The sequence below is a fragment of the Populus nigra genome, chromosome 1 (genome assembly GCF_951802175.1).
Source record: "Populus nigra chromosome 1, ddPopNigr1.1, whole genome shotgun sequence".
Taxonomy (NCBI): Eukaryota; Viridiplantae; Streptophyta; class Magnoliopsida; order Malpighiales; family Salicaceae; genus Populus; species Populus nigra.
The window spans coordinates 6,206,044-6,232,315 of NC_084852.1; the positions used below are offsets into that span (position 1 = coordinate 6,206,044).

Below are 26,272 nucleotides of genomic sequence, written 5' to 3' on the forward strand. Positions count from 1 at the left end.
TTATTTTTTAAAAATAAATTTTGATACCAGCATATTAAAATGATTTAAAAACATAAAAAAATATTATTTTAAATTTTAAATTTTTTCAAAAATATTTTTAAAATACAAAAACAAATAATTGTACTTGAACGTGCCGTAAGTGAATAAGGTTTGCCATTATATATAATATTCACATGGTCCTCCAAAGTCTTGGAAATAAAATTATTTTGCCTTCGGACCCTTAGTTTCTACATTTAGGTGTGATTTTCAAAAAGCAGAGGTCACATTTTCAAAGCAGAAAATCTAAACAATTAGGCGGTCACCATGCAACAGTAGAGGAGTGAGGTTGGATTTCACGGACTAGAGCTATCAATTACACTTTATGCTTAAAGAATTCAAAGATGACCGGCTGACAACGGCAGTCAACTTTAATGGTAGACGCCCATTAACTCCACGCACAGAGTCATCGAATAGCTTTGTCAAGAATTCAGTGCGTGTTGTGGATGGCTGCTGGTGCGGCTAGTTGCCACGATATTCGTTGTGGGTCCGGTCTACCGATGGAGATCAACGCCACCTTGCAAGTGGATTGGCTGATACCTTGCAAAAACCCATTCTGTCCAAATAAAAATAAATAAATAAATAAATTATCTAGGTGGGTGGTTAAAAATAAAAATTTAAAATTAAAAAATTTATTTGTTCTGTGATTTTAGGTTCGAGTCCTATGATTACTTATATGATGGTTACTGAAGACTTATATGGTCATTAATTTCAGGGCCAGTGAAATTAATCGAGGTGCGCGCAAGTTGACCCGAATACTTACGTTAAACTAAAGAATAAAAATAAATAAAATCTGCTGATAATTACGATTTTCTATAAAAAATTTTATGAAATATCGAGGTAATTTATATATATTTTAATTAATTTAATTTTATAAATTTTAAAGTTAATGCAAGTTTTCAATAACGTTAAAAAAATTCAAACTCATACGTATTTAAAAGCAGAACGAAAACCTAATTATTGAGCTACCCTCGTCGAAGATTATCTTATATAATTTCTACTTATTGGTGCTGCATTGTTTACTGTCTGTCTATTGTGTGTAAGGATCTATTTAGTTTTTCATGAATTGAATAAGTTAATTCTCTTCTTTTTATTTTTTTTTTATGGTAATCATCTTATTTCTTGAAAGAGTTTCTAAAAATCAATGGCATAAATCTCACAATCTTTTTTATACCTGTTCGTCAACTTGATATGAAAATTTATTGAAGAAAAGCATTCTCAGTTTCTCACATTTGTCGTATTATCCAAATATTTAAATAATAATAATAAAAAAAATCTTTGCTTAAGGCACTTGATTACCTAATTCTTTATAAGATTGGAGTCAAATAGTTAACACGATGGAGGGGGTCATGAGAACTGACCCAGTCCTCATCACTCATTTAATGCCATTGCCTGGTTTTCAATCCTGAAATAAATTTTGGTTGAAAACAGAGATGAAACGCCTAATTGCCCTTCCCCTTCTTCTTTTCTTCTCCTGTTTCACTTCTTCCTTCACAACATCCTTGGCAGCAGATACCATAGCTGCAAACCAGAACATCACTGATGGGAAGACCATTGTATCAAGTGGTGGAAACTACGAAATGGGGTTTTTCAGCCCTGGAAATTCCACCAGAAGATACTTTGGAATATGGTACAACAAGATATCTAAGGGAAGAGTCGTTTGGGTTGCCAACAGAGAAACACCAATCGCTAATAAATCTGGAGTTTTCAAGGTCGATGAAAGGGGGATTCTCATGCTTTACAATCAGAACAACAGTGTCATTTGGTCTTCCAACTCATCAAGGCAAGCGCGAAACCCGGTTGCGCAGCTTCTGGAAACAGGAAATCTTGTTGTCAGAAACGTAGATGATAATAGCCTGGAAAACATCTTCTGGCAAAGTTTCCATCATCCTGGCAATACGTTTCTTCCAGGAATGAAAGTTGGGCGTATAGCTCCAGGCTTGGACGTGATCATATCATCGTGGAAGAGCGCCGATGATCCTTCTCCAGGCAAGTATGTTTTTGAGGTTGACCCCAAGCGTTTAGAGTTGGTTGTCAATGATAATTCAGATTTGAGGTCTCGTTCAGGGCCGTGGAATGGCATCGGGTTTAGCGGTCTGCCTTATTTGAAACCAGATCCCATTTATAACTATACCTTTGTGTTCAATGACGAGATAGCATACTTCACCTATGATCTGTTTAACATTTCTGTTATTACAACGTTGGTTTTGTATGAAGATGGTGTCATGAATCGGCTTACTTGGATAGATCGAATTAATAATTGGATTGTGTACGCCAGCGCACCGGCAGACAACTGCGATAATTATAATTTATGTGGTGCTTATGGAAGGTGCAACATCGGCACTTCTCCTGCTTGCAGTTGTTTGAACAGATTCGTGCCGAAAAACCAAGCACAATGGCAAATGGCAGACTGGTCTGGTGGATGCATTCGAAGGACGCCATTGGATTGCAAGATTGGAGATGGATTCATCAAGTATTCCAACGTTAAACTGCCTCAAGGGAATAATTGGATGGTTAATACAAGCATGACCACGGAGGAATGCAGGGCAGAATGCTTGAAGAATTGTTCTTGCATGGCTTATGCCAATTCAGATTTAAGAGGGAAAGGAAGTGGATGCTTTCTCTGGTTTGATCAAGACCTGATTGATATCAGACAGTATACAGATGATGGGCAGGATCTTTACATTAGGATGGCCGCTTCTGAAGCAGGTAATTAAAAACTTGCTGCATTTCATAATAATTTTGAAGCAAAAATCTAGAAATATCAATTTATTATCATGTTCATGATTTCTGTTTTTTTTAAAAAAAAATAAGTAGCTGCCTAACATGTGAAATGTTAGAGCAAGTCTTTGAATCCAATATGAATATCACCATGTCCTTTTCAAGACAGCAGAGAAAGAAACATCTACTTTTAACTTTGTCAAACTAGAGATTTTGTTCAAGATACTGTGGCTGAACTGTCCATCTAAATTCACACCTCTCCAGTTTGCTTTCCTCCGCATATGTCTAGTTAAGTGGTAGCTGACACAGCATTGCAATATTGTCAATAGAAAATCTTAGAACGCAATGAGTTTTCTGGTCAAACTGGTCCCTGAAGTTACTAAAGTCATGTTAATCTGGTCATATTGCCGAGATCAAAGTGCTAACACACAATGCTGAAAGCAAGAGTTTATCACCCAAATGCGCAATCAACTATGTTAAAATGTAATCTTGAAAAGGAAATTAAAAATTCGTTGTATGTCACTGTCTCTGCATTCATATGGAGATATTTCTCGAAATTGATTATGGACTCATGATGGCAATTTTCTTGTAGCCGCTGCAAATCAAGATCAAGGGGGCTCCGAAGGAAATAACAAAGTTGGTGTTATAGTGGGCTCAATATTGGCATCACTGTTCGTCATATGCATGGGCATATGCTTGTTCATACGGAAGAAAAAGAAGCAGCGAAAGAGAGATGCTACCAGTCATGGTAGGTCAAGTAAGCAACGTTACCTTCAAATATCAGCTCATATTTGATCCTTTTTAGTATTTTTGTAGTTATGAATGCGATGAATGAGGTTATAAATTGTAGGATTAGTAAGAAGATTACAACTATTTTTATTTTATTTTTGTTTATACCCCTCTTTACCATTTCACAGGGATGGAACAGGTTCCAGAAAATAGCTTCTCCACAACTTACCAGGAGGAAGATCTTGATCTACCACACTATGACTTCACTACATTAGCTAAAGCTACCAATGACTTCTCATTCACCAATTTTCTTGGGGAGGGTGGGTTTGGACCTGTCTATAAGGTAACACATTCAGCTTTACTTGAAATTTGAGGTCCACGTGCATCTAAATGACATATTAGCATCGAAAAATCATTGTAATATCCAATTCTATTGCATATTTTGCAGGGAGTGTTTAACGATGGACAAGAAATAGCTGTGAAGAGGCTTTCCAAGGAATCCAGACAAGGGCTTGATGAGTTCATGAATGAAGTTAAATGCATTGCGCAACTTCAGCACCGAAACCTTGTAAAGCTTCTAGGATATTGCATTCAACGAGATGAAAAGATTTTGATCTATGAATACATGCCCAAGAAAAGCTTAGACTTCTACATAAATGGTATCAACCTACCAAATTTATATGTTTGTTTATAGCATGAAGTCCCAAGTGAATTGATTGAGTGTCAACATGGATTAACATGGTCATAAATGTATGATGGACAGATCAAAAGCAAAGCAAGTTACTGGACTGGCCCAAGAGGTTACATATCATCAATGGCATTTCGAGAGGACTACTTTATCTTCATCAAGACTCAAGATTAAGAATTATTCATAGAGACCTTAAACCTAGCAACATCTTACTAGATGACGAGATGAATCCAAAAATCTCAGACTTTGGCATGGCTAGAAGTTTCGGAGGGAATGAAACAGGAGCAAATACAAAAAGAGTTGTGGGAACATAGTAAGAAACTAATGCTCTTTTCTTTTTCACCTATTTATTTCAAGATGAAAAAAAAATGCTTACAACTTACAAGTACCTTCATATCTTTTGCAGTGGATACATGTCACCGGAGTATGCCATTGATGGTCTATTCTCGATAAAATCCGACGTATTTAGCTTTGGTGTCTTGGTGTTAGAGCTTGTAAGTGGGAAGAGAAACAGAGGGTTTAATCATCCAGGACATCAACTCAACCTTCTTGGTCATGTAAGGGCTAAGTGATCTTTTTCCTTTCAGTTATGTTAAAGCGAGTGCATGTAGTAACAAAATGTGTCTTGAGATTTTCAGGCATGGAAACTGTTCAAAGAGGGAAGACCCTTGGAGCTGATAGATAATTTAATAGTGGAAACCTGCGATCTAACTGAAGTGATGAGGTCAATCCATGTGGGTCTGTTATGTGTGCAACACTCCCCAGAAGATAGGCCAAGCATGTCAACAGTGGTTCTAATGTTAAGCGGTGAAGGGACATTGCCTCAACCGACAGAGCCTGGCTTTTTCACTGAAAGAAAGTTGATTGATGCAAGTTCTTCCTCAAGCAAGCCAGAATCGTGTTCTGTCAATGAAGTTACTATCACATTGATTGATGCTAGGTAAAATTAACGAAATGAATTTTTCAAGAGTGAAATCAGGATCATGGTTGGCAGGCAAATGTATCCATCACCTTTCCCAGGCTGAAGTTTTTGAGGAGTTACAAGAGAAAGAAACGATAAATTACATTTGATTTGTATAAACATTTCGAATGTAGAAAATTTTTTTTTTTTTTAGCAAGAGTGCAAAAGTATTTAGTGGCGTGTACATGTATATAAAAATGAAACTCTTGATTTATATTTTTACTGATATTCATATTTTCCTAAAGTTTTGAATTCAAATATTTTTTTAATGCATTGCACTACAATATTTAACAGTTTTGCCAATAAAAAATTTTTCGTCGGCATAAGATTACCATTATGTCGGTGTAAATTTTACCGACTAAATACGTTTGTTGGAATAATATTTGTTGGTAATTCGATATTCTGTCGCTAATTCTGTCGGCATAAGATTACCATTATGTCGGTGTAAATCTGAATGGGTCGAAAGATTGTCCTCATATCTCTCCCTCAACCGACTATTATATGTCTTCTGAAAATTAAAAAATAAATCATCACATTCAATTCAAGAAAATAATAACTTAAGAAATAAAATGATTGAATGAACATACCATGAAATGTTGAATGCAGTTATCTACGAACTATTGCACCCCCCTTTCACGGTTTTTACTTCGCATGTGTGTCTCTATAAACAGCTCCATTGAGCTCAGCTCATATCCATGAGATGTAGCCTGTAAGAAAAAAAAATTTACAAGTTAAATATATTTATAAATAACAACAAAAATTAATTAACGATAGATTTCATTAAAATTAATCTTACCATTCGCTTCGTATGTGCAATAAACGGAACAGAGCCACCGGTGTGCGTGATCACCGAATCATGAATTTGCCGGTTCCGGTTGTCGGCACCGGACTGTGAGTGTCGTGTGAACCGCTCAGACGTCATGTGCTAAATATATTGCGTCCATGTATCCTCTGAGATGTATGGCGGCCTGAAATCCTTCCAAACCGTCATGTCATTCTAGCTTTGCAGACCGTTATCTCTGGCGTATTTTTTGGTTTTTTAACTGCGCTTCATACCAAAAGTCACGCAACCTATTTCCATTAACGAATTTTATATGAGTTAATGACAAATTAGATTTTAAAATATAATGTTTTTTTAAAAAATATCGTAATGTTTTCAATGTTGACTAGTTGCCACGTGATTCTCCCACACCCTCCTCGCAACATTGTAAAACACCGTCGATATATACCGACGAATTTAAATCGGTCGGTAAATATCACCGCAAAGTACTGATGGAAAAATTCTGTCGGTAATTTTGTTGGTATTCATTGAATTTCTAGTATCGTTGTTTATTTTATAGTTATTAAATTTAATTTATAAATAAAATATTAAAAAATCCTTTTAATTTTTATTGTTTCATGCTTCATCTCGAGCTTTTAACAAAGTCATATATATATATATATATATATATATATATATATATATATATATATATTCAATAATTTCCATGTGAATTGATCATGGTGAGCGGTGGATGGCATCATTAAAAAAATGCCGATTTTCTTGGCGTTTATTTTTTTATTTTTCAAATGACTTTAATCTTGAATTTTTGGGCAAATACTTATGCACTATGTTTTCGTCAAAAAGCAATAAAAGCTAAATGACACGACTTGACAAACAATAACCCTTTGGATAAACTATAGGCATAAATGATTCTCGGCTGGCTGTAATAACAAAAATAATTATAACATATTATTGCAAGTTGTGGTAGTCCCTACTGCCAAACTAATAATGCGCGCTTTCGGTTGTCTTCTCTGTATTGAGCTTTTTTCTTTAGATAAAGTATGTTTTAGTGATAATTGTCGAATATTAGACATTTGATAGTATATGGCTTTTTAATTTTTTTTAGTTGTAAATATATTAAAATAATATATTTTTTATTTTTTTAAAATTTTCTTCAAATTAGTACATAAAAATAATTTAAAATAATAATAAAAATTAAATTTAAGTAAAGAAAAAATTAAAAAAATTAAATGTTCTAAAAAACACTTTTAAAATACAAAAACAAATAGACTCTTAATATATAGAGTTGAGGTGGTGTTTGGTATTGTAGTTCAATTATACCTATGAAAATTTTTAATTTTCCTAACTTTAAATTTTTTGTTTTTTATGGTTTTATTGATTGTTTTGATGTGCTGATTTTAAAAATAAATTTAAAATATATATATATATATATATATATTATTTTGATGTATTTCTAACTAAAAAATACTTTAAAAAATATATACGCCGCACTTCTAAACAAATAGTTAAAGTTATAATGATTATACTCTCTAAGCTTATAGGATTTGTAAGATAAGTCATTAATCTAACCAAAATTAGTGTGTGTTTAGTAATAAAATTTAAGGTATTTTTTAATTAAAAATATATTAAAATAAAAAAAAATCACATTTTTTTAAATTTATATTAGTATATCAAAATTATTGAAAAAATCTAAAAACATTAATATGATATTTTTTAAATAAAAAAATGAAAAAACATTTTAAAAAAATAAAATCTATCATTATACCGAACGAAACTTAATTGGCCGATGGATCAAAAGCCGATCTGATAAAAAATAATTAGGTCTACGAGTAAATTAAAAGACCTACAGTTAACTCAAATACACGGCAGAATCGGTCGGGTTAACAACTCGGCTCCGGTTTAAGAACATTACAGTAATACATGAACCGTGGATTAGAAGACAATAATCGTTCATAGAAGCCAGGCATGATCCAAGTTCAAAAGAAAATCGTCTTTCAAATTAGACGACTGGACGAAATAAAAGCAAAGACCCATTGATTATGAATGACTGCTAGCCACTGTTGGGTAAACCATATCGGAAACATGAATGAATGTGGAAGGAGGAAGATGCCATGGAAGAATTTGAACTTTTCCGAATTTCATATATTCAGCAAGAATGATCTGTCTTTTTTTTTTTTTTTTGATTATCGTGGGTGTCTGGGCCAGCTTGCGCGCACCTCGACTAATCCCACGGGTCCTGAAGTTAACGACCATGTAAGCCTCCAGTGGCCATCATATGAGCAGCCATAGGGTTTGAACCTGAGACCTAAGAGGGAGCAAACCCCTTAGTCCCAAGCTTTTACCACTAGGCCACCACCTAGATGGTTAGAATGATCTGTCTTCTTTAGCTGGATTGTGGACTTGATGCCTGGATACCACAGTAATTATAGAACACTGTATCTTCGTTCTGTCTTAGCTGCAAGTCCGATTATTATTATTTTTTTAACATTAAAAAAAATTTAAAGGCATTGTTAACCTATTTCTTTAATTAAAAAAACTTGTATCCAGGTTTATTTAACGTGATCCAGTTAACTTGATGGATTTAAAAATAAATTTAATAATCAATAAAAACATATTTTAACTCGAGAAATTTTTAAAATGATATCTTTTTTTCAAGAAAAAAATGTTGGGACGACAATATATTAAATCAATTTAGGTTAATCTATTAAATTCGTAATCCGGATCATGAGATCTTGATAACTTTTTAGAAAAAAATCGAAACAAAATATAAAGCTTAATTCCTAATCAACTCAATGTTAAAGGATGAAATTAAAAATAAATAATAAAAAAAAAAACAATCCTAGTCAACTTGTGTTTACCTGTTAAATCCATGACACATGTCATGTGTCCAGGATAACTTTATAGATAACAAATCAAAACAAATTATAAATCTTTATTCTTAATCAACTTAATATTTAAATATAAAATTTAAAAAAATTTAATTAAAAAAATTTATGCAACTCTCAACATAATATAAGCAATGATTTAGTTTTTAGTCAATAAATGGAAGTCCAAGTGGTTATAACTTAGTTATTTCTATTTTATATGTTCTATGTTGAAATTCTAGAAGGGGGGAATGGAGATTTCAAGATTTGGAGGACTGTCCTATAATTTATACTTTAAATTTATATTTTGTTAAAAAATATTTAAGTTTTTTTTATTTTTGTTCGGAGGTCTTGTTTAAAAGCGCATCTAAACTAAAAAGGTGGTATTGGAATCTTTCGAAACATGTTACAAACATCCTAATTACACAAATAAGGAGCAATAAACTCTTAAAGATATATGATTCATTATTGACAACAATAAAAATTTCATTTCTTTAAAATACTTCAAAAATAAATACCATTTTTATTTTAATCTAAACATTGTTATTTTTATTATTATTATACATGCTAAAACTTTGATCTTATATATATATTGGAAGTTTTTTTTTTTTTTTTATATATATATATATATATATATATAGACATACTAGTATTTTTTTTGTTATATTAATGTTGAATGCATGTTTGTCTTGAATTTTATTTTGCATGTTTATAAATTTAAAATTCTATACTTTTTAGGTTTATCCTGAACAATCTTTTATATTTTCCATGCTCTTGTTACGAGAAATTAAATATAGTTTAATATAATACAAAATAATTTGACAACATGAAATGCAGTGGACTGCATTTTGATTACAGACAAAAACATTTTGATTAGGCGATTAATGAAGATGACAGACAAAAACAATGAAGACTGCTAGCTCCTAGTTATTGCCATTTTGATCACTGATTTCTCTTAAAATCATAAGAACCATATCAAATATAGTCATTGCGTACAGTCCTATGATTGTGGTGGAGCCGGGATTTAGTTCAAAGATTTCTCCATACGGTAATGATCAACTCACATGGTCACAGCCTTACAAAATTCAAAGTCTACGCTAGACACATAAGCAGTTAGACTGGCTTAACTCGGAAATTAGTAGGTAAAATTATATTTAAGCCTAATTAACTTTTTAAATAATAATAATTAATTATAAAAAAATAATATGTCAGTATCATACTTGAAATGAAAAAAAAAGAAACTTGTTGAAGCTCTATCATTGACATCGCTAAATCACCAAAAATAAATTATCGAGACGGTTCAAACGTTATTATAAAAGGTTCCATGATGACATCAAGAGAGGCCAAACAAACTATTAAAGCAACGACATAAAAAGTAAACTAAATAAAATATCATAAAATAAACACTTATATATGATCAGTTAATTTAATATAATTGAAAAATATTTTCTAGAAAAAGTTAAATTTAATAGAGAACGATAAATAAAAAGACCTGGAATAACTTGAATCATTATCAAAATTAAGAAAAGATCCTATAAAAAGCAAATAAAAAAAATAATGGAGTCCAATCTTCAATTAAATAAATATAGAGGGATGAGATTGAAAAAAACATGAGTTTAAAAAACATAAAAAAAACCAAGCAGACTTAGGTTAATTTTTTAAACCTGGGTTAATCTTTTAAACTTACAACTCGTGAAATTTATACCCGGGCTCAATCAAAATGCTCAATTTCCAACAAATTCAATGTTGAGGCATGTAATAAAAAATCAATTTTAAAACATTAGCAAGAAAAAAAATAGCAATTAAAATAACAAGGATCAAATTGGTAGAAAAAAAACATAAGAAAGATAAAATCATAAAAAAATAAACTTTTAAAAATCATCTCAAATAAAACAAATATCAATTAAAAAAATAAGAATCAAATCTAAAAGATAAAAAAAATGAAGGGAGATGAAATTGAAAAAAATCTAATTTCATAAATCATCTTAAATAAAATAAATAATAATAAAAAAAGGATCAAATATGAAGAAATAATAAATTAAAGGGTTGCTTTTAAATTTTACAGGGTTATCATGGAAATTGAGGAGGAGAAAGGAAAAAAAAGGGGTCGTGTATGCCAAACTAGAGGTTCGTTTTGAACATGCACCATAGTAGGATGGAGAGGAAGCCGAGATAAATCAAATGATACCATATAAGTCACCGTATGACTACCACATGATGTCTAACATGCCGCCCAAAAAAATACAGAGATAATTGCATGCATTAACTAATTTTTTTAATAATATCTATATTAAGTAAATTACTAAAAACATGTGGATCAATTTAATTATTATAAAAAAAACCAAAATAAAAAGAAGCTAAGGTACCTGGACCTGATTTATATAAAAAATTATCTTTAAGGTTAAATGAGTCATTTTATTATTTATAAAAAATAAAAAGATGATAAAGCCTTTAAAATTAGGTTTAGAAAATTTTATTTTAAAAAATAATTATGTAATTTTACCGTGTTGAAAAATTGGTAAAGATCTTCATCCTTCGGTCCAATTCATAAATTATATTTTTGACCATTAGAAAAAAAGTATTCTACCCCATGTAAGGCTTGATAATTCTGGGGTGAAGGCAAAATCACAACTTTATTATTATAATCTACTGTACATAGCTTCATAGACAACATGCAGACAGAGCACTTATAATTGGTTTTGATTTGTAATTTGATCGAAAAATGTTATCCATGAGTTCGATGTACGCGTGGAACGATACTGACAAAAGCCTCTTCCGAGCATGTTTGTCGTTGTGATTGGCAGCCTCTTTTCGCTGTGAGCATGATTGTCGTTGTGATTTATTTTTTATTTTAAAATTTATTTTTAACAATAACAAAAAAATAAAATAAAATCGAAAGTATAAAAAGAAATTAATTTTTTGAAAAAGACAAATCAAACGGGGCCTACATCAATGGACAGGTCAGTGATAATGTGCAGGTCAATGCCAAGCTGTTGAAAGGAGCACTTGGAATATCTTTCCCTTTCTTGATATAGGAAGCCGTCTAGTCTCTAGACTTTTTTGCGCTCTATGGGCCATACTGCACTTCTATAATGGCATTTGCTACTTTCTGTAGCTTTCTCAGTAGATTATTTCAAGGGCTTGAATCTCCCTTCTTCCATTTTCTTTCCATTGGTTATTTTACATCCTGGTCAAAAATAGTTTGGCACTGCATCCAAAACCATGTGAATATCAATGGATTGCTTTAGCGTGCTTCTTTTTTGCTCCTCTTTGTTGCTGATTATAATACCATCCACAGCAGTTGACTCCATAAATACAACTCAATCATTTAAAGATGGGGATTCCATTGTTTCAGCTAGTGGAAGCTTTAAACTGGGATTTTTCAGCTTCGGCAGCTCCATCAACCGTTACTTGGGTATATCGTACAACCAAATATCTACCACGACTATAGTTTGGGTTGCTAACAGAGGAACCCCGCTTAATGATTCTTCAGGTGTTTTAAGGATTACTAGCCAAGGAATTCTTATCCTTGCTGATCAAAGTGGGAGCACAATATGGTCTTCCAACTCATCAAGGTCTGCGAGAAATCCGATTGCGCAGCTTTTGGATTCAGGAAACCTTGTTGTGAAAGAGGAGGGTGATGGTAACCTGGAAAATTCCTTGTGGCAGAGTTTTGACTATCCGGGCGATACGTTCCTGCCAGAGATGAAGCTTGGAAGGAATAAAGTAACAAGTCTGGATCGGTACGTATCATCATGGAAGTCAGTTGATGACCCTTCTAGAGGTAATTATACTTTCAGACTTGATCCTGCTGCATATTCTGAGTTAATTATGAGAGAGGGCTCAAGCGAGAGGTTTCGGTCCGGACCATGGAATGGTATGCGGTTCAGTGGTACTCCTCAACTGAAACCAAATCCAATATACACATACAGATTCGTTTATGATGGTGATGAGGAATACTACACCTATAAGCTTGTTAACAGCTCATTTCTTTCAAGGATGGTGATAAACCAGAATGGTGCTATCCAGCGCTTCACCTGGATTGATCGAACGCAATCTTGGGAACTTTATCTTTCAGTGCAAACTGATAATTGCGATCGTTATGCACTTTGTGGTGCATATGCCACCTGTAGTATCAACAACTCCCCTGTATGTGGTTGTTTGAAAGGATTTTCTCCAAATGTTTCTAAAGACTGGGACACAATGGATTGGTCAAGTGGTTGTGTTAGAAAGACTCCATTGAATTGTTCTGAAGATGGGTTTCGAAAGTTCTCTGGCGTAAAGTTGCCTGAAACAAGAAAATCCTGGTTTAACAGGACCATGAGTCTTGACGAGTGCAGAAGCACATGCCTGAAGAACTGCTCCTGTACAGCTTATGCAAATTTGGACATCAGCATTAATGGAGGGAGTGGATGCTTGCTCTGGTTAGGTGACCTGGTTGATATGAGACAGATCAATGAAAATGGGCAAGATATTTATATAAGGATGGCTGCATCAGAACTAGGTATGAAATCCTCTCTCCTCAGATGCAACTCTCAAATGCTGAGATTCTATTAACTTGCCAAATGTAGTACATGAACATATCTTACTGCATGAATTAACTGTCTGAATGTTATGTCATTGTGGTGAATTTTCTCATCTAGATTGGCGTCTTGCTCATGCTGAATCGATAGATACATGAACATATTTGTTTTACAGCTAATGAATATCATATATGAGAGAGTTCGATTGGTCTGGCTCCCTAATGACTTTTGTTCACCCATACTAATCAACCACTCGAGCAAAGCAATAATGAGAATTTCCTATCTGATTTCTAACTTTAAGTTTCTCTTCTCTTAACTGCCTTATGTCTAGAAAAAGCTGGTTCCGCAGAGGCCAAATCCAAAGAGAAAAAACGAACGTGGAGCATAATAATTTCTGTGTTATCTATAGCAGTGGCCTTCAGTCTAGCCTTGATCCTGCTTGTCCGGAGAAAGAAGATGCTGAAAAACAGTAAGTTCTCCAATCCATTAAATCATAAATTCCCTGCGTCTAGTCATTTCAAGCTTGTTAAACATTTATACATGGTTGTTACTCATATGAGATATCACAGAAATTTGTAAAGGAATTCAATATATTTGAAATTCAACAGAACATAGATGATTATTTGTTTCTTTTCAAGTCATTGCTATGATACTTCGCAGGAAAAAAGAAAGATATTCTGGAACCAAGTCAAAATAACCAGGGCGAGGAGGAAGATCTAAAATTGCCCTTGTTTGATTTAAGTACGATGTCTCGTGCCACCAACGACTTTTCTCCGGCCAATATACTCGGAGAAGGTGGTTTTGGAACTGTCTATCAGGTAATGCTTTGATAAACAGCCACACAATTTGTCGACATTTTCGAAATCTAGTGGTACAAGCTACTGGCAGCGCTGATGTATCTCTGTGCAAGGTATCAGTTTTAGTAAAATGAAAATAAGGCATGCTTATAATAAATGTGGAGTGACCATTTACAGGGAAAGCTAAACGATGGACAAGAAATAGCTGTGAAGAGGCTTTCAAAGACTTCAAAACAAGGACTCGATGAATTCAAAAACGAAGTCTTGCATATTGTGAAACTTCAGCATCGAAATCTAGTGAAGCTTCTAGGTTGCTGCATTGAAGGTGATGAAACGATGCTGATCTATGAGATGATGCCCAACAAAAGCTTGGACTTCTTTATCTTCGGTACGTGTCTCAAAACCCTTACAAATTTAGCTACTGTATTTCTCGCTTAATTTTGTTGTCACGCAAACTCCAAATCCTACTTTCTTTAAGTGATGCTTTGACTGGAACCACGGCTAATGCCAAGTCTTGGTAGCAAAATCAAAATTAGTAGCATATGTATTGAGAGAGAGGAGAGATCACAAGTACCTTTAACCTGCCCCTGTTAAGCTTCCTCTATAATCCATTTGAAAATGATGCGCTGAGTATTGAGGAAGGGATTTCTCTGCTTCTCTTGTCACACATGCTGCCATTACAATTCGTCATACCAGAACATACATCAAAATATCGGTTACGCATTGCCTTTTCTCCTTCCCATGCATTTAAATAACCTGAAAATAATTAAATAACGAACAAAATTTTGGCAGATAAAACAAGGGACAAGGTACTAGACTGGCCTCAACGCTTCCACATTATCAATGGGATTGCTCGGGGACTCCTTTATCTTCACCAAGATTCGAGACTAAGAATAATTCACAGAGATCTGAAAGCCAGCAACATTTTATTAGATCATGAAATGAACCCAAAAATTTCTGATTTTGGCCTGGCTAGAAGTGTCGGAGGAAACGAAACTGAAGCCAATACAAATAAGGTGGTGGGAACATAGTAAGTGCTCTTCTATTTGCCGGTCGTTTCCAGTTCTTGAAATGTGATTTAGCATTTTCTAACATTGAATGTCTTCCTGCAGTGGCTACATAGCACCAGAGTATGCAATTGATGGACTCTACTCTGTGAAATCAGATGTCTTCAGCTTTGGTGTAATGGTGCTAGAGATAGTGAGTGGCAAGAGAAATAAAGGATTTTGTCATCCAGACCACAAGCAGAACCTTCTCGGACATGTAAGTTTAGCAGCAGAGCCATTTTATTATCTCTGCATTCCAAGCTGCATGCTAATATAATGTTTAATGCCAGGCATGGAGACTATTTACAGAAGGCAGGTCCTCAGAGCTTATTTCAGAATCAATTGTAGAATCATGCAATTTCTATGAAGTACTGCGTTCGATACATATAGGTCTATTATGTGTGCAACGCAGTCCGAGAGATAGGCCAAGCATGTCAACAGTGGTTATGATGTTGGGCAGTGAAAGTGAATTGCCTCAGCCGAAAGAACCTGGTTTTTTTACCACAAGGGACGTTGGTAAAGCAACTTCTTCATCAACTCAGAGCAAGGTTTCAGCAAATGAAGTCACCATGACACAACTAGAAGCAAGATAGTTCACTCTTTTGTAATGGTAGTTTTTCTGCTTTTCATACCTGGGACTTAATCTGTTATAGAAACTACTCCATGGTTTTCTGTCTTTTGTTCTCTCATTCAGAAATTATTTAGTTATATTATCATTTGTATAGGCATTTGTTTTCCCCCCTTTTTGGTAATTGTCCAGGCTTCTGTTTGATTGAAAGATGAAGATCTACCAAAAAAGAAAAAAGAAAAAAGAAAAACAGAATGTTTACATCAACAGGAATGTCTCCCCATTGTTTGTGTTCTCAAGTTTCAAATGCTAGCTTCCATTGCTCTCAGTTACATACATCTCAAGCTCTGAATCCTCCCTATATTATTCTTACAATTGTATGCTTCCAAAAGTCCTCCCTCTTTCTCTTAAGCTATAATTTGTATCTTGGTAACTGGAAAAATATTCCACATTTGAAACCGTCAACAATCCCAACCTCCTGCATGTATCATTGTAGGGATAAGCTACTATCAAACCAACACCACTCATTTGTCTTCCCGACTTCTTGAGTTCACATTTCTGGTCCACAAGACCTGTGCAAAAAAAGGTCCAAAATAGCAACTAGCCGAACCACAACAATATACCATTGCTGTGGAATCCTGGGGCATTCAAAACACAGTTAACACTACATTAACTTTACTGACCAGAACAGAGCAGAACTCCTAGTAAGAAAGGGGTAAAATAATAGGATAAAAGTATACTAAATAGCATCAACCCAGCACAATCTAATAGACTACAACTTATTCTCACATGGCCCTAAAGCTTAAGCTCTAGGTTATCGATAGTGCACTACTAAGGTATTTATTTGTACACTCAAGATCTTCCTCGAGATATCATAGTTAAACTTTTAGACTTTAATGCAGTGGGGTAGCCTTATTGTCCACGGCAAACGTGTTAGACTTAAATGCAGTGGGGTAGCTTCTTAGAGTCCACGGCACATCTAGAATGACAATCACTGCTTCATTCTTTTCTCTTTTGAGCTTTGACTATCAATTTTGCCTGTCATTATCATCTAGAAAAAAACGCATACTGTTAATAAATGGAATGTTGCCTTCTCCGCAGACTGGTTGTTAAATGTTGAGCTTTTCCGGTGACTATTTTTAACAAGGTTATGATTTTTTTTTTGAAATGATAAATTTTAGTTTTGAAGTATTTTAATATTTTGTTTTGGGAATTTTAAAATATTAATTTAATAAACATGATTTTAATTAAAATTTAAAAATAAATTAACTTTAAATTATACAATATAAATACAATATCTATCCTCTAAATATAATTTTAAAATTTAAAATATTTATAAATAGTGAAGATTTAAGACTAAAGAAAACTTTAATTTAAAATAATTTAATATAAATAAAATGCTAAAATATTAAGAAAATAAAAAATTTTAATAAAAAAGAAAATAAATTAAATATTATTTTTATTATTAACATATAAATAATAATCTTTATCTTGTGGTGGTATGTAAAGAAAATCGTGGATTAAACATTACAATTCCAATAGATTATCAGTTTACAAAAGTCATCAACTGAACTTTTCAATTTCAATGAATAGTCATTTTCATTTAGTCCATCCTCACCGTAAAAAATGGATCTCTTTGTCCTCTAAAATCAAAGGAGATAAATATATATCAACAGTTTACTAACTTAAATCTTTTCTTTAAAAAAAGCTAAGTTATTCATAAATTTACTTATTTAACATGTCAATGTTATAAATGTTAATGAGATTTAAAACATAACTTGTTTTGTTCAAATTTCTATAGAGTAAAAATAAGAAAGAAAACAATATAAATATAAATCATATATATTAATAATAAATTTAATTTTTTTAAATAATACCAATGTTAATGAAAATAATAATAATTATTATTTTCAATATTATTATTAATGTGATAATATTAATGTTTTACCTTGTTGAATCCTAATGAACAAAAACTAATTAAAATTGCATTTTAGTTTTGTCAAAATTTTATCTAGAATAAAATGGACGAAGTAATCTTGGAATATCTTGGCAGAATTTAGACAAGAAATCTATAATAACTTGAGATTCAGATAAAATTTATTTCATTTTATTTTATTTTTTGAAACTATACAAGGTATGTCGACACAACCTTGTTTTTAACGAAGAGAGCGACAGGAAAAAGAACGAGAATATCAAAGAAATACATTTCTCTGATTCTCTCTTTAGCTCTTCTTTATAGCTGATAAAAGAAACGGTCAAATTCATTGACACCATAAACACAACTCAGTCCATCACAGATGGTGATACCATTATTTCAGCTAATGCAACCTTTAAGTTAGGATTTTTCAGCCCGGAATGTCCAGAAAATGATATTTGGGGATATGGTGTTGCAAGATGCACGATAAGCTTGAAAGTTAGAAGAGAAGCAAAAACAACAGACTAAGGCAGCAGTATGTTTTGTAGTTTTTTCACGTGGAGGAATTAAAGCGCACGTGATTCATTAGTTGGTTGGCCAGTTAGTTAGTTGTTATAGTTAGTAGTTAAATAACGGCCAGTTAGTTAATAATGCAAGGCCAAGGACTTGTATAAATCCTACTTGTATAGTTACCTTGGAATTCAAGTAAAAATTGAAGAACATTGTTGTATTTTGACAGAATAGAAACTCCAAAAGACAAAGAAAACCAGCAAATATAAAGGGTTGTAATTAATGGGACTGCAAATCAGTACTGTTTCATTGACAGAAGCACTCTTTTATACAAGAATTTTGGTAACTGATGGCCTAAAAAACAGCAGAAAAATAACGACTTGATTAACAAAAAAGAGCTGTTCAACAGTAGCTTTATTTGCAACTGACTTCCTAACTTGTTGGAGCTGATTTTGACTTGATCGTTTCAGCCCCAAAGACCGCTTCTTTAGCAGCAAATGAGGCAACCATCAACGAACATTTTGCAGTAAATTGCAAAACTCCATCTCTACAATTTCTTCTATCTCTCTCTCAATTTTCTATAAGCTTTGTGTTGTTAAGGGTTAACCTTAACAACTGGTATCAGAGCCACTTTTCAAGGGTGAAGAAAGGTTGCAAATCAACAGTTGATCAGGTGCAAAGCAAAAAAATCAAGGCTCTAGAGGAAAAAGTGGCTGAGAAGTCAAAGATTGATCAAGTGGTTGTGTTAGAAGAACTCCACTAAATTGTCCTGGAGATGGGTTTCGAAAGCTCTCTGGTGTGAAGTAGCCTCAGACAAGCACATTATGGTTTAACGAGATCATGAATCTTGAGGAGTGCCAGAACATGTGTGCTTGAAGAACTGCAGCTGTACAGCATATTCAAATCTGGACATCAGGGAAGGAGGGAGTGGTTGCTTTCTCTGGTTTGGGGACCTAGTTGATATCAGATTATCTGTTGAAGAGCCAGAGATTTATACAAGGTTGGTTGCTTCAGAACAAGCTAACCTATGGACAAACCATTTTCTAACTAGGATTCTAATTACTTACAGTAAAGTCATATATTAAGTATATTAACTGTCCATATGATTCATTCAGAGACCAACTCAAGTAAAAGCTGAGATGGGAAATAAAATGCAACAGACGAAAATTTTCTTCTTTACTCTAACCATCATATCCTGTTTACGTAAAACATCTTATGACAACATGCACTGAAGAGTGTCTGTTTATGCATAGAAACACAAGTCAGCATGCATGGCATAATATGTCATTTTGCAAAAGATCTTGAAATATGATAGCCGAATTCGCTCAGCCTAGATCATTGTTGTTTTACCTTGTACGAGTAGATACGTGTAGTGGAAAGGTCCAGGGAGCCAATGAGAATTTACCACCCATAATAACTAACCAAACAAATACACTGGCTAGTTTGCATTTACTATTATTGTCTTTGAACTCCAGTTTTTCACTGCCTTTGTGTAGATAATAGTAATGGTGTGAAGATTAATACTACATCCAATGTGAAGAAAAGGATCATAGTAAGTCGTGTGTTGTCTGCGGGAATTCTGCTCCTTGTCCTAGCCTTGATCTTATATATTCGAAAGTAGCAGCAGCTGAAAGACATTACGTTACTTACTCTGTGAAATTCTGACCATTCCCACAATTTGTTAAAGAGATCCCTTGCTTCCTCTTTAGTCACAGCAATTACGTGCGCAGGAATATATAACACGTTTCGGACCTGTTTATAAGGTACTGATCTATACACAATCATGCAATTTCTTGACGGCTACGTAATTTAATGATAAAAACTCCTGGATCCTCTGTAGTTCAGTGGTATTGGTTCCTTTGAACCTATTACAGAACCAAATATAAAACAACGAAAATTAAGTGTTTTAAACTTTCAAAGTTTCAACAGATGTTGTGGTAATGCGGTATGCAGTACCAAACTATGATTCACAACTTTCATGAGAAAATGCATGGTTTGCTTCTGATACCGAGGGACTCTATACAGGAAACATTGAATGATGGATGAGAATAGCTGTGAAGAGGCACTCTAGGAATTCGAAACTAGAAGTTGATGAGTTTAAAATGAAGTCAAGCATCTTGTGAAACTTCAGCACCGGAATCTAATAAAGCTTAAGGATGCTGCATCAAAGTGATAATTATTCACAATCAATTGTCTTCTTTATTCTGTATACTGTTTCTTTATATTTACATCACAAAAAAGCATAAAAGGAAAGAAGATCAGTACAATCTTAGGCTATCTTTATCTCTTTTATTCACAGGATTTTCATATATTTGAAATGCCTAACAAATTTCCTAATTAATTGCAATTACAGCTCACACCAACACTCCCCCTCAAGTTGGTGCATAGATATCTCGCATGCACAACTTGCCAAGTGAGTTGTAAAAGCTAACTGATCTTTGGATTTCACAAATGAAAATCGAATTATCTTTGCTTCAAGATTCTCTTTGATAAAGTGACGGTCTACCTCCACATGTTTAGTACGATCATGTTGGACAGGGTTGTGGGAAATGGAAATAGCTGCCTTATTATCGCAGAAGAGGTCCATTTCAGAAGTGGGGGCAAATCCAATCTCTGCAAGTAGCTTTCTCAACCAAAGAAGTTCACAGATACCTTTAGACATTCCTCTAAACTCAGCTTCAGCACTTGACAATGCTACCACCTTTTGTTTCTTACTTCTCCAGGTTACAAGATTTCCTCCTACAAATGTAAAATACCCTGAGGTTGATTTTCTGTCAGTGATATTACCTGCCCAATCTGCATTCGTATATCCATCAACCTTCAACTGATTATCATGTTTTAAGAGCATGAGCCCCTTGCCTGGGGATGACTTCAGGTATTGGAGTATCCGAGTCACTGCTTCCATGTGACTGTTGCTTGGATTATGCATGAATTGGCTCACAACACTTACCGCATATGCAATATCTGGCCGAGTGTGGGAGAGGTAAATAAGTTTACCAACTAACCTTTGATATCTCCCTTTATCAGCTGATACCTGGTATGGGTATTCTCCAAGTCTGTGGTTCTGAACAATGGGTGTGTCTACAGGTCTGCATTCCAACATTCCTACTTCTGTTAGTAGGTCTAATATGTATTTTCGTTGAGAGAGAAATATACCTTGCTTAGATCGGGCAACTTCAATTCCCAAAAAATACTTTAGTCCTCCTAGATTTTTCATCTCAAATTCAGTTGCTAACTGTTTCTGAAGCTGAGACATTTCTTCTACATCATCTCCTGTTATAATTATGTCATCTACATAAACTATCAATGCAGTTACCTTCCCTAACTTTTGCTTTAGAAACAAAGTGTGGTCAGAGTTACCTTGTTGGAAGCCATATTTCTTCATTGCTAAACTGAATCTTCCGAACCATGCTTGTGGTGACTGCTTTAGTCCGTATAAAGCTCGCTGCAATTTGCACACCATTTCAGTCTTGAAAGGTGTTGTGTAACCTGGAGGAACCTCCATATACACCTCCTCTTTGAGTTCCCCATGAAGAAAAGCATTCTTTACATCAAGTTGATGTAAAGGCTAGTCAAGATTTGCAGCAAGTGATAGTAATACTCTGATTGTATTCAGCTTGGCAACAGGTGAGAAAGTTTCCTGATAGTCCACACCATACGTCTGTGTGTATCCCTTTGCTACTAATCTTGCTTTATATCGGTCAACAGATCCATCTGCTTTGTGTTTAACAGAGAACACCCATCTGCAACCCACTGTTCTTTTTCCTTCGGGTAATGGGACAAGAGTCCATGTATTATTCTTTAGTAGTGCCTCCATTTCTTCATTTATCGCTTGGGTCCATTTCAGATCTGTTAATGCCTCATTAACGCTGGTAGGAGTCTGACATATGGAAAGTTCCTGTGTAAATTTCTAAAGGGGTTCAGAGAGACCCTTGGTGGATACATAGTTGGCAATTGGATACCTTGACCTGCGGTCTCTAATCTTTGGAGAGTATCTATTAGGTGACCTGCGCCGATTGTACCTGTGAGGTAAGATATATCCCATAGAGACATCTATATTATTGGTATGCAGAGGTGTTGTAGGAGTACTTACTTTAGGGGTATTCTCAGGAGATGATTCGACTGGTACTTCAGAGAAGGGGGGGTGCAGGTTCTGTCTTAGACATTACATGCTCCATGTTAGGATAGGTATCAATCTGCCCATTAGATTGTATATCAGTGTCATAGTGGACAACGCCAAGGTTGTCATTTGGCCTCTCGTGAAGTAACTCAGCATTCTATGGTAAGTTCTCATGACTGATCCAATTAAACTTGTTGAGCTTCTCTTGTTGGAACCAATTCACCTTTTCATTATGTGTCTCTCCCTGAAGAGGAGAAGTAGATGCCGAAAGGGAATAAAACATGTCAGCCTCTAAGAATTGGACATCCATAATCACATAGAGTCTTCGTGCAGTAGGGTCATAGCACCGATACCCTTTCTAATGTATGCCATAGCCTAGAAACAAACACCGACGTGCATAGGGATCAAGTTTAGAGCGCTGGTTCTTGTGAAGGTATACATATGCGACGCATCCAAAGACCCGAAGAGGGAGCATTAATGCATTTAGGAGTGTCACATAAGTAGAAAGGTATTGAAGTGGAGTCTGAAAGGATAACACCTTAGAAGGCATTCGGTTGAGAAGATGAACTACAGTAAATACTGCATCAGTCCAGAAGCGTTGAGGCATATAAGCGCCAAAAAGCAGAGCACGTGCAGTCTCAAGAATGTGTTCATTTTTTCTCTCCGCGACACCATTCTGTTGGGGTGTTTGTGACCATGAAGTTTCATGAATGAGACCATGTTGATTGAAATAAGTCTTAAGGTGCTTATTTACATATTCACCACCATTATCGGAGTGGAGAACCTTGATGGTGGCTCTATACTAGGTACAAACCATCATATGGAATGTTTCGAAGATATTAAGAACCTCATCTTTATGTTTCATCAAGTAGAGCCATGTCATATGGGTACAATCATCCATAAAAATAACAAACCAACGAATGCTGGACATATTCGTCACCTGTGAGGGTCCCCACACATCAGAGTGTATTAAAGCAAATGGAGTGTCACTCTTATTCATGCTTAATTGATAAGTAGCACGATGGCTTTTAGCCAAAATACAAGTGTCACACTTCAAATCAGAAATCTGAGTATTTATAAATAAATCCGGAAGAACATGCTTCAAGTAATAAAACGATAGGTGTCCTAAGCAACGATGCCATAACCAGATCTGTCTCTCTTTAGTAGTATGCAGATGGTGCATGTGATGTGCCTGACCGATATTGAGATCGTCCACATAATATAGTCCCCCCTCTTAGTATCACGCCCAATTATCTCTTTGGTGAGAATATCCTGAATAAGACAAAAGTTTGAATACATTAGTACAACACACCTCAAGTTTGTAGTAAGTTGGCCTATAGACATCAGTTTATGTGATAATGATGGAACAAGTGTTGGTTAAATGCAGGGATGAAGATAAAGTCACAGAGCCTGCTCTAGTGACTGGTGAAATACCACCTTTGCATTGGCGATGCTGGTTCGGCGTGGGGAGGATGTATGAGAGAAATCTGAGGCATCAAATGTCATATGATCGGTGGCCTCTGAGTCGAGAAACCATGCATTACAAGCTGCATCACTGTGGCTGGTAAGTAGGGCAAGACCAGAATTACCTGAGTTTAAATGGGGAGGGGCCTGGATGTTGGAACTGGTTGTATGAGAGAAAGGTGAGGCTCAGTAGCAACAGCAACCGCAGCCTTGCCTAGACTTCCAGTGGTACCAACTCCATTGTGATGTTTACAGGCCTGTAAATCATGCCACCAATCTGGGTATCCATGTAACTAGAAATAGTTTTCACGTATGTGTTTCTGGTTGCCATATTGAGAACATTTTCTTGCATCATTGGTGGTTCGGGTCTTGGTTGTTTTATTGAGAGTAGAGTTGATTAACATGAGACCTTTATAGGCCAATACAGCCCCTGGTATCCCGTCAGTATTGTGACTGGTCATGACCTGCTGCCGTATAGCCTCTCGCCTAACATGTGCATATGCTTGCTTTACTGAGGGAAAAGGTTTCATCTGTAAAACATCTGCACGTATTTTGTCTAGTCGGTCATCAAGGCCATCCAGGAACACATATACCCGATCTTCCTGGGTGATCTTATTATAATGCTGAATATCAACAGAGCACTCCATGGGATTTGGCTGACGAAAATCAATTTCATGCCATAACCCCTACAAATTAGTGTAATATTTTTCAAGTGAGCCAGAGGCTTGCTTTAGACGAGTTACACGTCTTCGAAGATCATACACTTGTGATGTATCACTTCCATTAAAGAAGGTAGTTGCAATGGAGTCCCACACTGCCTTTGCTATAGGAAAGCGAATAAAATTGCCAAACAGAGATGGGTCCATAGAAGTAATTAACCAACCTTTAATAATAGCGTTATCAGCACACCATTTGCAAAAGTAGGGATCAGTCGGTGGTGGCTGGGGAAAGTCACCATTAATATACCCTAGCTTGTCTTTGCCAGAGATATACATCTCAACAACTTAGGACCAGAGAGCATAGTTGGAGCCATCCAACTTAATTCCAATAGGAGCAGCGGAGGGTTCAGAGGTGATGGTAGAGGTCTGTGTTCTATTCAACGCCTCAGTCATCCTTGTTGTTAATTCAAGGATAGAACCTGAGGGATGGGACGTGTTGCCATAAGTATTCTTATCTTCAAAGTCTGCCATAGATTACGTGGTAAAGAACAATTATGTTTTAGGGTGTAGTACAAGAAGCCAGATCGTAGGTTTGCTCTGATACCATGATAATTATTCACAATCAATTGTCTTCTTTATTCTGTATATTGTTTCTTTATATTTACATTAGAAGAGAGCATAAAAGGAAAGAAGGATCAGTACAATCCTAGGCTATCTTTATCTCCCTTATTCACAGGATTTTCACATATTTGAAATGCCTAACAAATCTCCTAATTAATCGCAATTACAGCTCATGCCAACACAAAGTAGATGGAAAGATGTTGATCTATGAGTTATAATCACATCTCAGCTAACTTTTGAATTATCAAACCTCCTGTAAAAGATATCCTTTGGCACACATACAATTAAAGAAAATAGAACATGGAGAAGTTAATAAATCCTTACCAAAAGATAGAAGGAGACCGAATAGGAGAACTATAGAAGTCATTGCTTACTTGGATGCCATTGATGTAAAAGGAAACAACAGACTTACCATACAAATATTTTAATTCAAAGTTTTATTATAGAATGTTTCTACTAGAATATAAGCTAAGCAATGGTATTTGTTTTATGAAAGAAAAAAAAACTAAAAAGGAAGGGAAAATCATTATATGACTTATATTACTATTTATTGTTACAATATAATTATTATTTTACCCTTCTAAAAAAATCAATGGCCTTAGTGTTAAGGATATTTTTATCTTTTCACATGGTTTGTTGGTTATTGTTATCCATTTTAAAGCCTTACAAACAAAATTACACACATAAAGAAGAATTTGGATTGACAATCTTAGTGCAATTATACAAAAATTGACAAGAGTGAGAGTTTTGGACGAAGCTACCATGATGAGGATGTTTGAGGATAATTTCGAACAAATCTAGCAAATTGACAATCCAATTTTGACTGATGAGGGCCTCGCTAATAAGAGGAAATTTAATTTGGGAAGAAATTTTCAAAAATTGGATGTTTAAGAACTCAATGGAAATTTTTCAGGGTTTAATTGCAAGAAAAATTAGTTTTTGAGTTTAATTTGGGCTTTAATTAGAAGAAATTGAAGTCTTAAGTCTGGGGATTAAATTGTAATTTTGAAAAGTTAATTTGGTCAAAATAAGATTTTAATTGCATAAATATTGAAGTTTGATGATCAATTAAGGACTTAATTAAAGAAATTCAAAACCAAGGTGTCTCGACCCAAATCCCGAGTCTGTGCCATAGGAACATCCCACCTATGCTAAGCCTCAAAACATACATATCATAAAACAATATACATATAAAATTCAAGTAGCATTTCGTAATCTTTCAAATATTTTTTTTTAAAAAACAATTTATAAATAAAAATACCTATT

General features: G+C 34.6%; 3 protein-coding genes across 4 annotated transcripts; 2 read left to right on the top strand and 1 right to left on the bottom strand.

Moving 5' to 3' along the window:
* Positions 1 to 1,367: 1,367 nt before the first annotated feature.
* On the top strand, positions 1,368 to 5,393 carry LOC133675488 (G-type lectin S-receptor-like serine/threonine-protein kinase At4g27290). 2 transcript variants are annotated; one of them, XM_062096891.1, is made up of 7 exons: positions 1,368 to 2,745; positions 3,350 to 3,514; positions 3,675 to 3,829; positions 3,935 to 4,145; positions 4,250 to 4,487; positions 4,581 to 4,731; positions 4,813 to 5,393. In XM_062096891.1, the coding sequence occupies exons 1-7, from the start codon at positions 1,470 to 1,472 to the stop codon at positions 5,116 to 5,118; spliced, it is 2,502 nt and encodes an 833-aa protein (XP_061952875.1). In that variant the 5' UTR covers positions 1,368 to 1,469; the 3' UTR covers positions 5,119 to 5,393. The 2 variants fall into 2 exon arrangements, with proteins under 2 accessions (XP_061952875.1, XP_061952880.1); XM_062096896.1 differs by having other exon boundaries at positions 3,350 to 3,505.
* Positions 5,394 to 11,857: 6,464 nt separating this feature from the next.
* LOC133675501 (G-type lectin S-receptor-like serine/threonine-protein kinase At4g27290) lies at positions 11,858 to 15,877 on the top strand. Its single transcript, XM_062096907.1, has 7 exons — positions 11,858 to 13,287; positions 13,638 to 13,775; positions 13,967 to 14,124; positions 14,281 to 14,491; positions 14,896 to 15,133; positions 15,216 to 15,366; positions 15,440 to 15,877. The coding sequence occupies exons 1-7, from the start codon at positions 12,018 to 12,020 to the stop codon at positions 15,740 to 15,742; spliced, it is 2,469 nt and encodes an 822-aa protein (XP_061952891.1). The 5' UTR covers positions 11,858 to 12,017; the 3' UTR covers positions 15,743 to 15,877.
* Positions 15,878 to 20,489: 4,612 nt separating this feature from the next.
* On the bottom strand, positions 20,490 to 24,721 carry LOC133678790 (uncharacterized). Its single transcript, XM_062101293.1, has 11 exons — positions 24,470 to 24,721; positions 24,152 to 24,382; positions 23,874 to 23,983; positions 23,697 to 23,823; positions 23,460 to 23,534; positions 23,203 to 23,328; positions 22,656 to 23,064; positions 22,486 to 22,553; positions 22,312 to 22,419; positions 21,744 to 22,022; positions 20,490 to 21,710 (listed from the first exon to the last, which is right to left on the bottom strand). The coding sequence occupies exons 1-11, from the start codon at positions 24,719 to 24,721 to the stop codon at positions 20,490 to 20,492; spliced, it is 3,006 nt and encodes a 1,001-aa protein (XP_061957277.1).
* Positions 24,722 to 26,272: the final 1,551 nt, after the last annotated feature.